The 16,375-nt window shown below is 48.3% G+C and overlaps 1 protein-coding gene across 3 annotated transcripts in view; it reads left to right on the forward strand.

Moving 5' to 3' along the window:
• FYCO1 (FYVE and coiled-coil domain autophagy adaptor 1) overlaps nucleotides 1-16,375 on the forward strand; it is a 79,367-nt gene that overhangs the window by 23,415 nt on the left and 39,577 nt on the right. For all 3 annotated transcript variants that reach the window (XM_069475588.1, XM_069475586.1, XM_069475587.1), the window contains exons 5-11: nucleotides 1,334-1,440; nucleotides 3,636-3,779; nucleotides 6,950-7,040; nucleotides 7,992-10,418; nucleotides 11,461-11,553; nucleotides 12,132-12,250; nucleotides 14,091-14,258. In XM_069475588.1, the coding sequence (XP_069331689.1) occupies nucleotides 1,334-1,440; nucleotides 3,636-3,779; nucleotides 6,950-7,040; nucleotides 7,992-10,418; nucleotides 11,461-11,553; nucleotides 12,132-12,250; nucleotides 14,091-14,258 (3,149 nt within the window). The remainder of the gene's footprint in view (nucleotides 1-1,333; nucleotides 1,441-3,635; nucleotides 3,780-6,949; nucleotides 7,041-7,991; nucleotides 10,419-11,460; nucleotides 11,554-12,131; nucleotides 12,251-14,090; nucleotides 14,259-16,375) is intronic.

The raw sequence follows: 16,375 nt of genomic DNA on the forward strand, positions 1-16,375 counted from the left end.
TAGTGTGGGGTATTGGGTCCCTCCTTGGTCAAACCACTGCTGCCCTTTCTGCTGCCACATATACACTCGTTAAATATTTCTGACCTTTGAAGGGGTGGGAAGGGTATTCGTTCCAGCTTACCCCACTCACAGCCAGAGCCTGATAGAGCAGGTGTGCGTGGTAGGTTGGGAGGTTTTGAATTCCTGCCTACTTTCTTGACCTTCTGGGGCTGACACATCAGGAGTATGAATTCTAATTGCAAACTGGTTTCAGTGTCTTGTTTGGCTGGCCCCTTTATTCTGTCCATCTTGGCCACCATGTGCTCCCCACTGGCAGAGCCCTGCTTTGGCAGCCCCATGGCAGAGTCTCTGACCAGCATATCCCATCTTCACGACAACAAGTTTCCAGAAACTTTTTATAAACCGTGTTTTGAGTGGTGAATTTAAACTTCTAAACAGTTCCAGTCACATTTTCTTCCTCTGAATTGGTTCTGTGGCTCTGGGCACCGGGGGGAGTGGTTTTGAAGACAGGCCTGCACCTGGGCCCTCCTTTGCCCTCTACCCCAGACTTGTGAAACAGACGCATATCCGTTTAATCCTTACCCCATGTGACTGGGCTGCCTGGAGACACCTGTGCTGTCACCCCTGGGCACCTTCTGACTCAGTGCAGTGATTTGGCATATCTGAGAAGGAACAAATCCAACCGGGAAAGCGTTGACAGATATGTGGGTGTTACTGATGATGTCACAGGGACACAGGAGGGAGTTACACATGCAGCAACACTCCTTACAAGTCCCCCTTACAGGCCTCTGCCCTTGTCCCCCTTGTCCCCTTCTACACATGTGCTCCCACCAAGCCCCTTAGGCCCCTTGTCCTGCACCTGTTCCCCCAGTGCCTTAGAAGCAAACCACCATTAGCTACAGCGAGACTGTCTCTTCCTCCTCAAGCTCACTTCTGATGTGAAAAACCCTTTGTTTACCTCCAAGTTTTATTCTAAGTAATCCTGACTGCAAACCCAGAGACTGATGGAGCAGAGGAGGACAGTGACATTCCAATAGAATCCACAGGTGCTTGAGACCTCTCATTAATACATCCTCCTTGACATGGTTGCTGGAGTCCACAGATTATTCTCAGATGAAGGCCTGCAAGTTGTTCACTCACTTCAAGCCTCACTCTCAAGTGACATTATCAAATATTTTGTGTCCTTGAGGGACATGAGTGAAGCCCTGTGTAGGGTAGAATTGGGTGACATTTTCTGCCCTGTGTCTCTTTTTTACAAGCCATCCATGAGACTAGGTCTGTGTTTGGAGTTAGGCTGACAGCTCTTCATCTCTGTGTAATCTGCTTTTTCCAGCTCCGAACATCTCTGGGGAAAGGAAGAGCATTTATTCGCTATTCCTTGGTGCACCAGAGGTTGGCAGACACCTTACAGCAGTGCTTCATGAACACCAAAGTGACCAGGTAAATACAGGAAATGCTGTATTTGTAAATGAACTGAAATTCATTAATAATAATAATGAAAACTGCAGTGGCAGCGCCTGTTTGTGTTGCGCTGTGGCACCTGCAGGGTCCTGCCACATCCATCATTCTCTTCTACCTCTCCTGCCACAGACCTCGACACATGCGGGGCAGGTAGCACTGAGTTTTTTACAGGTGAGTAAATGATGCTCAGAGGGGCTAAATGCCTTTCTCTAGGCCCCACCAATGCTGAGTTGTGAAGCTGGAGCTCAGAGCCAGGCCTCTTAACTCCTAATCCCAGGTCATTCTCCTTAGTGGGTGGTGTGGCCTTGATGCCAGTGCTAATGGACAGACAGGTAGCCCTGGACTCTCAGAAGAATAACCTGAGGGGTTTTAACACCACTGAGCCTGGAACCTCTCTCGACAGAGTCAGCACCTGCTAGTGTCTGCCCTCCTGGGAGACTGCGATGGGCAGCCAGGATTGGGAGCTGCTGTGGAGCCCAGGTTTTCTGTGTGGTCAGCCTTTGTGCCCCTGGTGCTGAAGCCTCCACAGGGCGGGAAGAAGGAAGGAGAGAGGCGAGGATTGAGCATATAAAAGGGAGAGTGGGTGTCAGCTTAGGAGCTGCAAATCAGGTCCTGATCAGCTGAACCTCTTTGGGTTGTCCAGCACCCCTTTACTGGCCTTGCTCCCCTTCCTCAGGAGTATTCTAGTTAATTAAAGAAATCGCTTTTGAATTAAGAAAAAAACCGTACAGGGAAAATGTTTTGTTTCATTTTGTCACCTTGAAAATTGATTTGCATGGAGATGTATTTCTCATGCATGTGACAGACCTTGTGAATTGGTGTGAGTTGAGAACATTTGCATATTTGACTTGAAGGGTATTTTGTTCTAGATCTTTGGGGGAGACCATCATGAACAGCTGGACTTCATTACAGTTCATAAACATCAGCCAAGTAGCTCATTAAACGCATCAGTATTATCTTTTTTTTTTTTTTTTTTTTTGAGACAGAGTCTCACTCTGTTGCCCAGGCTAGAGTGCTGTGGTGTCAGCCTCACTCACAGCAACCTCAAACTCCTGGGCTCAAGGGATCCTCCTGCCTCAGCCTCCCAAGTAGCTGGGATTACAGGCATGTGCCACCATGCCCGGCTAATTTTTTCTGTATATTTTTGGTTGTCCACATAATTTCTTTCTTTTTTTTTTTAGTAGAGACAGGGTCTCGCTCTTGCTCAAACTGGTCTTGAACTCCTGAGCTCAAATGGTCTGCCTGCCTCGGCCTCCCAGAGTGCTAGGATTATAGGCGTGAGCCACCACACCCGGCCTAGTATTATCTTTTTAAATTCTTGTTGCTTTACCTGAAATGAATAGCCACTACCTTAAAGTGCAGATAACATTTCTGAATATATATTAATAGTTTGTTCCTTGGCTTTTAAATTGGTGTTTGGGCCGGGCGCAGTGGCTCACGCCTATAATCCTAGCACTCTGGGAGGCTGAGGCGGGCAGATCATTTGAGCTCAGGAGTTCGAGACCAGCCTGAGCAAGAGCGAGACCCCGTCTCTACTAAAAATAGAAAAAAATTATATGGACAGCTAAATACACATATAGAAAAAATTAGCCGGGCATGGTGGCACATGCCTGTAGTCCCAGCTACTCGGGAGGATGAGGCAGGAGGATTGCTTGAGCCCAGGAGTTTGAGGTTGCTGTGAGCGAGGCTGACGCCATGCCACTCTAGCCTGGGCTACAGAGTGAGACTGTCTCAAAAAAAAAAAAAAAAAAAAATTGGTGTTTGGACAGAAATTAGCAGTGAGTTCAGAGTCCCATACTGAGTTCTAGAAATGGAATAGAAGGTGAGCTGTCTTTGAAAAAGGAAGTGTTCTTTCTCCTACAGTTGCCCTTTCTTGGCAGGTAATTGAGATTTAAAGTTTCTTAGATCCTTTTTGAGAAATAGTTAAGATATAAATAATAAATGATAAGCATCCAGATCACTACAGTAATTTCTTTGAAGAAGGGCATGCTTATTTGAGAGTTGTATATTCCTACAGTGAAAATGAAATTGCTTTATGTGTGTGTGTCTTTAAATAATTTAGTAACCTGAGTTGGAATTTGAAGAGACAGAACCAAGCTGGCAGGACTGATTAAATTCACTCTTTCCTTATCTTTATTGCTTTCATAATTGACACATTTTATGTTTTTCTGCAGTGACTGGTACTATGCAAGAAGCCCCTTTCTGCAGCCAAAGCTGAGCTCTGACATTGTGGGTCAGCTCTATGAGCTGACGGAGGTACAGTTTGACCTGGCATCGAGGGGCTACGACTTGGATGCTGCCTGGCCGACATTCGCCAGGTACTTTGAGGAATTGCATGGTTTAAAAGACAGGGAAAGAGATGTTTGACATTTTGAAGCTTGCCACCAGTCTAGTCAAAGCAATTTTACTTGCTCAGTAAATTACAAAAAGCTTTGCAGCTCTTACGCCTGCTAATTTTACAGACATTGTTGAATCATGACTAATGATAACATCTGATGGCTCCAACCTAACTGGCCAGGGGGTATGAGTCAGTGGAGATGCGTGTGCAAAACCAAAGGTTTTTAAAATGAGCGTTGGGGGAGGAGCAAGTGGGCTTTTCCCCCTGTGTGTTTAGGAGTTATCCTAGAAGCCCTCCAGGCAGTAAGAGACGGAGTGAAAGCCACAGCTCTTCCATGTAAGGTTGCTAGAAAGGTTGCTGTGTTTTTGTTCCTTCTTTTTTTCTTTTTTGCGGCCATCAAGCCAGCCATACCTTTGACCAGTGTGGCACTCACTCACACCATCGAGCAGAGTCTTCGCCGCAACTCCAGGAAGGAAGTGCTGAGGAAACAGGCTCAGAAGTGGAGGGACTTGCCCAGAGTCACACGGCTGGTGGGCAGCAGGGCTGGGGCACCACACTTGGGTTAAACTCAAGTCCAGCATTCTGTGTTTTGTTTTGCTTTGTGTTAATAAGGTTTTTAAATTTTAATTTTCATATGTTTTTATCAGGAAATAGTTCTTATGCAGAGAAAAGTACTGAATATGATAAGTCGTGTATGAACCACCAGGATTTAATAGTTTACATTTTGCCATCTTCAGATGTCGTTTTCAAAGCTTTAATTTTGAAATCATTTCAGAATTACAGAAATGTTGCAAAAATAGTACAGTGTTATTCATCTATCCTTCATCCTGATTCCCCAGTGATCGGTATTTTACTATAATTATTTTATCATTTTTTCTCTTTATATATGTTGGTTTATTTCGTAAGGGATTTGAGAGTAAATTACAGACTTGATTCCCCCTTTTCTCTTAGATACTTCATTGTGTATTTCCTAAAATCAAGGACATCTTATGTAACTATAACCTCAAGTATAATCATTAAAATCAGGCAATGGATACGATATGTTACTAATCTACAGACTTTATTCAAATTTTACAAATCATCTCAACGTCTCTCATAATGTCAGATCCAATCCAGGATCACATGTTAGTTGATTGTTAATTAGTTAATTGCCATGTCTCTCTAGGCCCCTTGAATTTGGAACACTTTCTCAGTCTTTGTCTTTCATGACATTGACATTTTTGAAAAGTACAGGCCAGCTATTTTGAAAAACGTTCCTTAATTTGAGTTTGTCTGTTGCTTCCTCATTATTAGATTCAGGGTAAGCATTTTTGACAGGAACACCTCAGATGAGTCCTTGTCAGCACATTATATCTGGAGGCACACAAAGTGGATTTGTTTCATTACTAGTGAGGTTAACCACGGTCATTTGGTCAAGGTGGTATTTGACAGTTTTCTCCTAAAGTTACTATTTCTTCCTTTGTGATGAATATGTATCTCATGGGAAGATACTTTGAGATTGTGTCATGATCCTTTTTCACATAAATCTCTCTTTCGTCCATTAGTTTTAACATCCATTGATAATTCTTGCCTGCAGCAGTTTTCCCATCATGTTTATCAGAGTGATTTTCTAACTCCATGGTTTCTTTTACACTATTAGTTGGCATTCTACTATAAGATCTTTTCCTTCCTCCCATTTATTAATTTATTTATGTATTCATAAATTGTATTGACTCATGGATTCTTACTTTATTCAATCAGTTACATCTGTCACTGCCATTATTTATTTTGAAGGTTAAATCATCCCATATTTGGCCAGTGGGAGCCCCTTCAGGCTGGTTCTTGTGGGTGGGTGGGGGGCATTTATATCTGATATTTTTTTAAAAGAGATGAAGTATTATGGAACCAGCTAAAGCCCTACCCTACTGCTATCCTTTCCCCCATTCTCTCCTTCCAAAAGTAATCACAGCCCTAGAGTTGACTCATGTCATTCCAAAACGTTACATTTTTACTATGTGTATATCCATAAATATTTTGTGTATGGTGGTTGTGTATATATGTATATATAGTTTTTTTTTATATACATTGAATCATGAGACAGCTATCCTTTCCCAACTTGTTTTTTCTGTGCTGTTCTTGAGATTTTGTATCTGTTTGCACACTGAGTTCTATTCCTGCAGAGTGGGGTGGAACACAGCTCTGCCCATTTATTTACATACTGTCTATGCCTACATTCATACTACAGGGGCAGTTGAGTTGTGATGGAGACCATGTAGCCCACAAGCCCAAAATATTTGCTGTCTGGCCCTTTACCAAAAAAAAAAAAAAAGAGGAATGCTGACCCATGGGGCAGTGTATTCTGTTGCGTGAATAAACCACGGTTTGTCTGTTTGCCTAGCAATACAGAGTTAGTCTGGTTCCACTTTTTCCACAGTTTTGGTGCTGCCAAGAGCATCCCCATCGTCTCCTCATGCACAGAGGCAACCGTCTTTAGGGAAGATACTGAGAAGAGCAATTGCTGGGTTGTGGAGACTAACAAGTTTGAAAATGCTATAATTTTAGATTTAGGAGATGATTCTGGTGAAGTAAAAATGTGTTTGGGTTCCAGTATTCTTGCTAAACAAGAGTTATCACAGAAGCCTTTGTATTTCTAAGCTAATGCTGTCCAGTAGAACTTTCTGCGATGAGGGAAATGTTCTACATCTGCGCTGTCCAGTGTGGTTACGTGAGCCAGAAGCAGGTCTTCCAGCCACATCACATATGTGTAGCGTAAAGTGGTGACTGTGAGCCCCTAAGCACAGTGTGACTTTTATTTACCAAATTGACTGCTACTTGTTCCTCACAGACAGACAGAGTAAGGCAGGCACCAAAAGCTCAAGAAAAATTTAAACCAAAAATTGAGAAATATATGTTCGCTTAATTTTTTTTCTTGGCAGTGGGAGGAAAGTCATGATGTTTAAACTGTAGCCATAGAGTCCATCTGTCACAGACCAGTGTAGATGCGCTCTTTGGTGGAAACTGTTGTGTTTTACCTCTTTATATTCTATCAGGGCAGGCAGTGCCCTCTACGACCACCTGGTTGCCTAGTGACCACCAGGGCCTCCATGTATGTGTACCTTTGTGTATGTGTCCTGCTCTGAATGTAGGTATGTCTGTTCTGTGGCCCCACAGGAGGACACTGGCCACTGGCTCTTCTGCTTACCTGTGGAAACCCCCCAGCCGAAGCTCCAGCATGAGCAGTTTGGTGAGCAGCTACCTGCAGGTAATGCCAGGAATGCTGGAGGGTCCTTGCGTTAGTGTTGACTAGGGTGTGTCCTTGCCCCTCGTAGCTGAGGGTGGCGTTCTCAGATACTGTGTTGTTCCAGTCTGAGCAGCATACCCCTCAGTTAGGTCTACTATTTTCTAGAGGCTAGGTTTTTCCAACAAAATGGACTTTAGGCCCTTTTAAAATTAAATTCTTTTAAAAGATTTTAAGGTATTTAAAAAGAAGCAGTCTATTAGCACTGTGGTTAAAAGCAACACAGTCAACTCCTGACTCTGTCACCTACCAGCTGTGACCAAGGGGAAATTACTTAACCTCTGGAAGCTTCAGCTGTCTCATCCGTAAGATGGGGATAATAAAAATCATTCTAGTGCATAGATGAGGGAGTGCATGGACAGTGCTTAAGGGCGTAACATATGCAAGGGCTCAGTAAATGTTAGTATGTAGGAGCAGTTTGTTAATATTTTTAGAAATGCAGGTGTGTCACAGCTGTATATAGTTTTGTGGAAATTGATCAGCAATAAAAGAATTAAAATGATCAATATAGGGAGCATTGGGAGTAGAAAATAGATTAATCTCTTACCCCATTTTGTGGTTTAATCATACCAGGAGTTGTGGATATGGTACAATGGGTGAGCAACAGTTTAAACATGACTGAATTTATCTAAGAGCCAACATCCGTGAAGTTAATAAAGCTCAAGGAGACCAGATGGGAAATGCAGGTCTGCATTTCATGGAGCTCTCACATGTGGCTTTGTGGCGTGCTGCTGACCTCCTTGTGGCAGATGCTTTGAGCAAAAGGGTTCTGGTCCTTTGAATAGCTCTCTAGAATAACCTTAGGAAAGGCGATGCCTGTATATTTGCTTTTACTCTCATTAAACTCTAAGCTTTTCTGAATAGCCATGTAGCTTCATCCCAGAGGCACTTGACTTTTGTGTTTTTCATCCCCAGACTCAGGAGATGGCCTCCAACTTTGACCTGAATAGTCCCCTGAACAACGAGGCACTGGAGGGCTTTGACGAGATGCGGGTGGAGCTGGACCAGCTGGAGGTACGGGAGAAGCAGCTGCAGGAGCGCGTGCAGCAGCTGGACAGAGAGAACCAGGAGCTGAGGGCAGCTGTCAGCCTGCAGAGGGAGCAGCTGCAGATGGAGAGAGAGAGAGGTTGCGCCCCAGCAGAAGACAGCATTCGCCTCACTTGCATGGCGGCCGAGCTCCAGAAGCAGTGGGAGGTCACCCAGGCCACCCAGAACACGGTGAAGGAGCTGCAGACATGTCTGCAGGCCCTGGAGCTGGGTGCCGCAGAGAAGAAGGAGGACTACCGTGCAACCCTACAGCGGCTGGAGTCTGTGCTGCAGCCCCTGGCGCAGGAGCTTGAGGCCACACGGGACTCACTGGGCAAGAAGAACCAGCATTTAGCCAGTGTCCCAGACTGGCTGGCCATGGCTGAGCAGAAGGCAGATATGGCACCAGACACAAAGGGGCAGCAAGAGCCCATTCCCAGTGATGCAGCCCTGGAGATCCAAGAGCTGGGGGAGAAGCTTCGAGCCCTAGAAAGGGAGAATTCCAAGGTCCAGGAGCTCAACAGACAGCAGAGTGCCCAGCTGGAGCAGCTGGCCAAGGAGCTTCAGCTAAAGGTGGAGGCCCAGGCCAGCCTGGAGTGCCTGGTGAAAGAGATGGCCCCGCTCCGGGAAGAGCTGTCTGGGAAAGGGCAGGAGGCAGCCCAGCTCCGGCAACAGCTGCAGGAGTCACTGGCCCACTTGAGCTCCCTGGAGAAGGAACTAGCGGAGGTGAGGCGAGAGGAACAGCGGCAGCAGGAGGAAAAAGAGCTGCTGGAGCAGGAGGCCAGGTCTCTGACCCGGCAGCTACAGTTCCTGGAGACCCAGCTGGCACAGGTGAGCCAGCATGTGAGTGACCTGGAGGAGCAGAAGAAGCAGCTTATACAGGACAAAGACCACCTGAGCCAGAAGGTGGGGATGCTGGAGCAGCTTGCTGGGCAGCCAGGCCCAGAGCTGCCCATGGTGGATGAGAAGAATGAGGCTCTGGTCCCTGTGAACTCCACACTGCAACAAGCCTGCGAGAAGCCAGAGGAGGAACAGAGGGACCTGCAGGAGGAACAGAAGGACAATACCAAGGTGCAAGGATACAACCAGGAGGAGGAGCTCCGGCAGGCCAACAAGGAGCTGGAGAAGGAGCTGCAGGAGGTGCTTGGGCGCAACCAGCTCCTGGAGGGCAAGCTGCAGGCCCTGCAGGCTGATTACCAGGCACTGCAGCAGCGGGAGGCAGCCATCCAGGGCTCCCTGGCCTCCCTAGAAGCTGAGCAGGCCAGCATCCGGAACTTGGGCGAACACATGGAGGCAAGCCTGCTGGCTATAAAGAAGGCCAAGGAAACCATGAGAGCCCAGGTGGCAGAGAAGGAGGCTGCCCTGCAGAGCAAGGAGGACGAGTGCCGGCAGCTGCGGGAGGAGGTACAGCAGTGCCGGCAGCTGGCGGAGGCCCGGCACAGGGAGCTCCAGACTCTTGAGAACCAGTGCCACCAACAGAGCCAGCCGATTGAGGCCCTCACAGCAGAAAAAGACCAGCAGAGGCTTGTTCCCCACCGAGATGATGCAACCCATGAGCTGGCATCCCAGCAGGCCCTGTCTCAGGCACAGCTGGAAGTCCACCAAGGGGAGGCCCAGCGGCTACAGGCTAAGGTGGTAGACCTCCAGACCAAGCTCTGGGCAGCCCTGGATGACAGGGACAAGGTACAGAGCCAGCTGAGTGTGGCTGAAGAAGTCCTGAGGGAGCATAAGACCCTCGTGCAGCAGCTGAAGGAGCAGAATGAAGCCCTCAACAGGGCCCATGTCCAGGAGCTGCTGCAGTGCTCAGAGCGTGAAGGGGTGCTGCAGGAGGAGAGGGCCGGTGAGGCCCAGCAAAGGGAGGAGGAGCTGTGGGCCCTGCGGGAGGAGCTGTCCCAGGCAAAGTGTAGCTCCAAGGAAGCCCAGCTGGAGCACGCTGAGCTGCAGGAGCAGCTGCACCGAGCCAACACGGACACAGCCGAGCTCGGCATCCAGGTCTGCGCACTGACTGCAGAGAAGGAGCGGGTGGAGGGGGCATTGGCCTGTGCTGCCCAGGAGCTCCGGGACTTCAAAGAGGCGGCCTCAAGGGAGCAAGAGGGCCTGGAACGCCAAGTGGCAGGGCTGCAGCAAGAGAAGGAGAGCTTGCGGGAGAAGCTGGAGGCAGCCGAGAAGGCAGCCAGTTTGCTGCCTGGCCTGCAGGCCCAGCTGGCCCAGGCCGAGCAGCGGGCTCAGAGCCTCCAGGAGACTGCACACCAGGAGCTCGACACCCTCAAGTTCCAGCTGAGTGCTGAGATCATGGACTACCAGAGCAGACTTAAGGTAATCCTAGCTTCAACTATCCAGGCTCTGTTCACCTCCGTGGGGCCCGGTGGGTCCATGGGAGGATACCCCTTTAGCCAAGAGGCAACTGAGGGCCAGAGAATGTACTCAGGGCTGAGGCAAACACCCGATGGTCCCATCCTGCTGTCCCAGCTCACAGTAGCGTCTTTCCCTCTATGGGAATGCTAGGGGTAGCACCGGGGAGTGATGCCGTAGCCCAGAAGTCAAGGCCATTACACACAGAAATTTTTAAAATTTTTAACCAATTTGAAAGAGCAGGATGTTTACAAATCCAGTTCAGGAGCTTCTTTTGAACTCAGAAGATCTAAAATCCTCATCCCCATGTGGCAGCAGTCAGCAGGAGCTCGGTGGTGGCTGCCCACTTAAAGGAGGCAGGTATCCTCTGGGTTTTTCCTTATGCTCATTTATGTACTCGCCCAGCCCCCTTGGGCCTGCGAGCCCTGCCTTAGCCTCCAGAGCCACTGCAGAGTGCCCACCTGGAGTCCTGTCTCTGGGCTCCTGATGAGTGCTTAACCAGCCCCTTCAGGTGCTACCCTGATGGCAGCGTAGGAGCTGACTCAATTCATTTTTACAAGGCCTTAGGGACAGACAAGTTCGTGAGATCAGTAGGTGCCACATGCCTTTGATAGTGCACAAAGGTGAGGGACTAAGCATAGTTGAGAGTGAGGTTGCCAGCAGGACGGCTTGGGGCTCGATTTCCAGCCCTTGTCACCGTTCTGTCTGCTTCAGGGTCTCTGAGGCAGCTCCACTATGCTGCCACCGACATACCTCCCCGCCCAGTGCCACCCTGCCCTGTGAAACTCCACGGGCTCGGGGCCACTTTCTCCTTCGTAGAAATTAAATTCTAAGTTTAGGGACCAAGCTAAGTCTCTTCTTAGTAAGCTTGAAAGTATGTTGTTACCAATAAAGCCCAAACTTGTTGAAGAGAGAGAGAGATTGTTTTTTTTCCATTTGGGTGATGGGGCTGAGGGAGTTTCAGAGCAAGGACCCACTTTTACGATCCTCTTGTTGTCCTCTCCAGACTTCCAGCGAAGAGTGCACGAGCCTCAGGGGCCGGCTTGAGGAGCAGAGCCGGCAGCTGCAGGCCGCCGAGGGGGCCGTGGGGAAGCTGAAGGTAGGCCCCTGCCGCTGTGTGCACCTGTCAGGGAGAGGACATCTGGTGTGGTTTTTACTGGACCATTTAAGAGCACTCCCTGCAAGGCTCCCAGTTCCCAAGCTGGAGCTGTCCTCAGTTCACCTTCGTAGACATCCTGAGTTTGTACCACGACTCCCTCCATTCCCTGGACAACTGGCTGGAGCTGCCAAGTACAGAAAGGACATAAGTTGTCCTCCTTGGCCCTTTCTGTAAATGTCCTCTAGCCAGTGATTCTAAACTGAGCAGGAGCAGGGGAAGCGCTGGTCCCACAGTGTTCACAGTAGTGACTTGCTCCAGTGAACCCGATCCCCTACTGCCCTACCTCCGGCATCACCATGGGGATTCCTATACTTGCCACCTGCCAACCATCAGAATCAGTTGCAGCTGAGGCCCCACAACTATAGAGCAGAGGTTCTTGACCTCTCAAACTTTAAAGAAAATAACCCTCTGTTTAGAAGTGACCCAGCCAGATGGGGCGGATGGCACGCCAGTCACTTTATGGTGTCTTGCATGGGCTTCTGCGAGCTGAATGTCTTCTCCCTGATGTCCTGTGCCAGGCCGCTCAGGCTGACATGGAAGGGAAGCTGAGCTGCACCAGCAACCGTCTTGCAGAGTGCCAGGCCACCATGCTGAGGAAGGACAAGGAGGGGGCCGCACTGCGGGAAGACCTGGAAAGGTTAGTCACACAGTCCACCCACGCAGCCATGGTAGTCTTCAGGGAAGGGGTGTTCTGTGCAGTCATTTAGAAAGTCAGTCACTCGTCTTAACTTTAGGAAGTCCTTTTGCAAGAAAAACCACAAACCCAGAAAGTGCTTATGCCGGAAACATGCCACAGACAACCTGGCCGTCTGCCGATCACAACCTATAGATGACTGAAGCACCTTTCTCTTAATTCAGTTTTCTTATCTCTGGCAGGGCACGCTTCAGTTGAGTAACTGCATGCTTTGGAAAACCTAAGTTAAAAATTAGGTCATAATAATAATGGTAACAGAAGTAGCATACATTTAAATAATGCTTAAAATGTGGCAGGCACTGTTTTAAATACTTTACATAAATTTACCCATTTAATCCTCCCAACAGTCCTATGAGGAAGGTATTATTTATCCCCATTTCGTAGACGAGGAGAATGAGTGTGCCGAGGACCCGGATCAGCCCGTCTTTCCGCAGACTCTCTGGTGCTGTGTCTGCAGAGAGCAGATGATGCTGTCACCCCTTCCATCATGTCTAGAAGTACAGTCCCTACAGTGCTGCCCTGTGGCCTGGGGGCACCATGTGGTGATGGGGCCCAGCAGGGACCTGATTAAAACAGGTTTAGCAGGGAGGAGCAGTTGCTGGAATCAAATTGCACATGTGCCACCAGCAAAGACAGGCATCCCACGTCTTCAACTTTCCTACTCACCCCTTACTTCTTTCTACCATCTGCCTTCTAGGCCTGGGCCCAGGCTCAGCGGGAGATCTGAGTATGTTTGACATTCAATAACCTGGACTCATATATTTCTTCTCACTTGACCCTTCCAATGTTTGGATTCTGTAGGGCCCTGGCTGCCAGGTCGTGTTCACCTCCTGGGTTGGTGGCATTAAATAAATGCTATAACAGTGGCTATTTGTAAGATCTCAGAGCATTTGTTTTAGCTGCTCAAAGTTGCACAATCCATTTGACCACGACTGGATTTTATTTTATATGGTGTTTGTGTGTATGTGCATGCATGCCCATGAGATCATTTTGGTGGACAGGGTCTCTAGTAAACAACCTTCTGACAACTTTATATGGGACATAGAAGGGCTACATTAGGTATAAATTAATCACTCTCCCTGCAAGTCCTCTGTGTAATGGAGCTTTTACTACGTCCTGCCTGGCCATGCTTGGAAAACCACTGTTTTAGGGGGCAGCTGAGCTGAGAGTAGAGTGGGCAAGGTTGAGGAGGTGTTGAGGTTCAGCCAGCTCCCTTGCAGCAGACTGAGACATCCCACAGTGCCCAAAACAGAATTCCTTGGTCCTCGGGGGTCTATCAGGTAGAACAGCTCTCAGTGCAGATGCAGATTGTGTGCCTGCTGTGGGCCCGGCATTGGGCCCTATGTGTAGAGTCCCAAAGGCACATGGAAGACAGGTCCTCCTCTCTGTGGCCACCCCTAGAAAGCTATGCCACTGTCCTTCCTGTCTTGACTCCTTTCTTCTCCTGCTCCCCGACTCCTCCTTCTCCCCATCGCCAGCCTGGGGGCCTTGCCCATTGACTTCCTCTCACAGCCTCAGTCCCTGTCCAAGAACCAAGGGACACAGAGTTCAACTCACCTGGGATGCCTCTAGCAATGTGGGGTCAACCTGCCCCCCCAGGATGCCCCTTTGTGTGTGGGGTTGTGTGAGGGGATCTCAAAGCCTAGGGGACTGCAGAACCTGTGAGCAGATAATGCCGAGGGGCTCCCCCACCGTGAAGACAGCAGGTCCCCCCCTTAGATAGAGGCCCACTAGGGAAGCTGGAATTCATGGCTAATCACGAAAACTTACCACTCCTCCCCAGGACCCAGAAGGAGCTTGAAAAAGCCACAGTGAAAATCCAAGAGTATTACAACAAGCTCTGCCAGGAGGTGACAAACCGGGAGAAGAATGACCAGAAGATGCTTGCTGACCTGGATGACCTGAACAGAACCAAGAAGTACCTTGAAGAGCGGCTGATAGAGCTGCTCAGGTGAGTGCCAGGCCAAACCAGCAGCTGGGGCTTCTCCCCATGACTTGGTTTTTCATTAAAGAAATGCGACTGTTCTTGAAAGGACGCTTCGGGGAATTTCCCGTTCTCTTGCCCATCTCTCGGAGCCCTTTTCTCCTTCTCCTCCACCCCACTTTCCCCAGTACCCAAGGCCCCAAACTCCAGTGCCTTCAGGGACCAGGCAGCAGATGTAAATGGGAAGTGGGCCAGGCGGGGACCATGAGGGACGGGGGGACACAGCTGGGCTCTGCCCCTGCCACTCATTGCCACGTCAGCATTGGGCCCAGAACTGCCAGACCACCTTACTTCTCAAGGGTAGGTGGAATCCTGGACTTTTATGTGAAATGTCCTAATTTCTAAATGTTGGCAAGTCATTCAAAACTTTTTTAAAAACCTTCTCCTTATGGAAATTTTCAGATATACAAAAACAGAATCATGTAATGCACCCACAGGTACACATCGCCCAGCTTCAACAGTGTTCAACTCAGGGCCAGTCTCGCTTCATCTGTAATCCCATCTGTTCATGCACCTCCCTGTATTATTTTGACGTGAATTCCAGACATAATACCATTTTATCCATAAATGTTTCTGTATGTACCTCTCCAAGACAAGGACTCTTCATGTTAAACAACCACAATATCATTACCACACTCCAAAAAATGAACTACAATTTCTTAATACCATGAAGTATGTAGTCATACTTTCAAATTTTCCAGTTGCCTTGTAATTTCTTCATGGTTTGTTCTAATTGGGATCTAAATTAGATCCATACAGTGCAGTTAGTGGTATGTCTCTTACAGTCTCAGGTTTTCCCACCATCTCCCTAACTCATTTTATTTTCTTTGTAATTTACTTTTGAAGGAGCCAGGTCATTCATCTGGTTGAGTTTCCTACCACCAGGGTTTTGCTGATGACATCCCCATGGTGTCATTCAGCATGTTTGTCCATCCCGTGCATTTCCTATGAGTTGATAGAACAGTGGTTCTCAACCCCAGGTGCACATTAGCACCACTAGGAGAGCTATTGAAAAAATGCCCATATCGGCCGGGCGCGGTGGCTCACGCCTGTAATCCTAGCACTCTGGGAGGCCGAGGCGGGTGGATTGCTCAAGGTCAGGAGTTCGAGACCAGCCTGAGCGAGACCCCGTCTCTACTAAAAATAGAAAGACATTATATGGACAACTAAAAATCTATATAGAAAAAAAAAATTAGCCGGGCATAGTGGCGCATGCCTGTAGTCCCAGCTACTCGGGAGGCTGAGGCAGTAGGATCGCTTAAGCCGAGGAGTCTGAGGTTGCTGTGAGCTAAGCTGACGCCACGGCACTCACTCTAGCCTGGGCAACAAAGTGAGACTCTGTCTCAACAAAAAAAAAAAAAAAAAAAAAAAAATGCCCATATCCAGGCCCTACCCAGACCAACTCAATCAGAATTGCTGGGAGTGAGACGCAGGCACCAGGGAGCCGGAGTTGAGAACCATTGCTCTGCTAGCAGCTTGCTCAGACTCCAGTTCAAACTTTTGGCAAGAACACTTCATAGAATTGGTTTATAGTTTGGGGTCTTTCCTTTAAGAGGCACATAAGATCTGATTTGCCCTCCCTTTGTGATATTAGCGTCCATGGATCAGGAATGCTAAGATGTACTAATTCAGTAGGGGTTGCAAAATGGTGATATTAAGATTATAATTAATTTGAAAGTTTAAAAGCTCTGCCTACATGCCATCAATATACAGACTTAGAACCCAGGGTTCTAAGCTCTGAGCTTAGACGTCTTTCTGAGGGGTGTGATGGAAAAGCCCAACTACTGACAATATTTCCACATTCCCAGGGTGTGGGCACCTGGCCTCATGGGAACAGAAGGGTCAGGTGCTATGGACCAGCTGGGAGAATGAGGCTGGTTCAGAGGATGAGTCTTCCAGCTTCCTGACAATTTTAAGTGTCCTTGAAAAAGCCAATCGATTCCATGTTCAAGCTTTTTTATTTAAGGAAAAGGGTCTATGGTTTATTAGGAGTTCCTGGCTGCTGATGGAGCCCTCTTTCAGGACCAAAGTGGCTCTGGTGTCACGTCACCAGTGGCTGAGGTGCAGCTCGGGCCACATTAACC

The sequence above is a fragment of the Eulemur rufifrons genome, chromosome 7, assembly GCF_041146395.1.
Source record: "Eulemur rufifrons isolate Redbay chromosome 7, OSU_ERuf_1, whole genome shotgun sequence".
In the NCBI taxonomy this organism is placed as follows: domain Eukaryota; kingdom Metazoa; phylum Chordata; class Mammalia; order Primates; family Lemuridae; genus Eulemur; species Eulemur rufifrons.